Source organism: Talpa europaea (assembly GCF_964194135.1).
Source record: "Talpa europaea genome assembly, chromosome: 4".
Taxonomy (NCBI): domain Eukaryota; kingdom Metazoa; phylum Chordata; class Mammalia; order Eulipotyphla; family Talpidae; genus Talpa; species Talpa europaea.
The window spans coordinates 137834262-137835633 of record NC_140070.1 but is presented as its reverse complement, the minus strand read 5'-3'; the positions used below and the strand labels follow the sequence as shown (position 1 = coordinate 137835633).

General features: G+C 50.4%; 1 protein-coding gene across 1 annotated transcript; it reads left to right on the top strand.

Annotated features, from left to right (window-relative positions):
• Positions 1 to 405: 405 nt before the first annotated feature.
• CLDN17 (claudin 17) lies at positions 406 to 1080 on the top strand (the record flags this gene model as incomplete). The annotated part of the gene is made up of 1 exon (XM_084232729.1): positions 406 to 1080. The coding sequence occupies one exon, from the start codon at positions 406 to 408 to the stop codon at positions 1078 to 1080; it is 675 nt and encodes a 224-aa protein (XP_084088855.1).
• Positions 1081 to 1372: the final 292 nt, after the last annotated feature.

Genomic DNA, 1372 nt, shown 5'->3' with positions numbered 1-1372 from the left:
TTGACAGGAAGTTTTCAGCTCTATAATTAGCAAGCCACAATGGAAGCTTTGACATCTAATTACAACATTGCTAAGACAATAATCAGATGAGAAATACCGAAGTTGAATGCAGTGTTTCTTGACACACCTGTGGCTACCTTCTTATTGGCTGGGATAAATTATATGTGACTAGTAAATAATCCATAGAGAAATGAATGCACAGGTACAAAGGAGGAGGCATTTCCATCAGGTCCTCCTAGTGAGGCCACCTTCAGTCTCTGCTGCTGCTGCTTCGGACTAAAACATTATGGGCAGGGACCGTGACAAACACCCCAAGAGACGGCTGTAGACTCCCAGAGGCCTCCGCATCCCGGATCCTGAGCTGCTTCTCTCATCGCCCATTGGATCGGTCTGGGGGTACCTGCGATGGCCTTCTACCCTCTGCAAATTGCTGGTCTGGTGCTCGGGTTTCTCGGCCTGGTGGGGACTATGGCCACCACCCTTCTGCCTCAGTGGAGAGTATCAGCTTTTGTTGGCAGCAACATTATTGTTTTCGAAAGGCTCTGGGAAGGGCTTTGGATGAACTGCATCCGCCAAGCCAAGGTCAGGCTGCAATGCAAGTTCTACGGTTCTCTGCTGGCTCTGCCACCGGTGCTGGAGGCAGCCCGGGCGCTCATGTGCGTGGCTGTGGCTCTCTCCCTGATCGCGCTCATCATTGGCATCTGTGGCATGAAGCAGATCCAGTGCACGGGCTCTAGCGACAGGGCCAAAGCCTACCTTTTGGGCACGTCGGGGGTCCTGTTCATCGTGACGGGCATCTTGGTTCTGATCCCCGTGTGCTGGACAGCCAATATCATCATTCGGGACTTCTACAACCCAGCCATCCACGTAGGGCAGAAGAGAGAACTAGGAGCAGCACTTTTCCTGGGCTGGGCGAGCGCTGGAGTGGTTTTCATCGCGGGGGGGCTGCTCTGTGGGTATTGCTGTTGCAACAGAAAGAAGCCGAGACTCGGATATCCCGGCCTTGGATACTCCGTGCGGCCCCCAGTGAAGCCAAGAAACGTGCCAGTGCTCAGTAAGCCCACCACTAGTTATGTCTGATGCCTGCTTGGGGCTCCGACCACAGGCCACAGCGTTTTATAAAGTCCTGCCAGAAGATGTAATTACATCAGGCAGCACTTGCTTTCTGACAGCATTTAAATTGAGATGGAAAGTAAAATGGACAAAGGGATCGTAGCTTTTCTCCCAAGATAGGGATGCAAATGATTTGGCTTTGGGCTTTGTTTCCTCATGGATATTAAATGCTTTTACTATGCAGAACTCAAATCATCCCTATTCCAAAATGTGTAATCTAAAATCAAGTCTATCCACAAGTAATATCTTACGATGATAG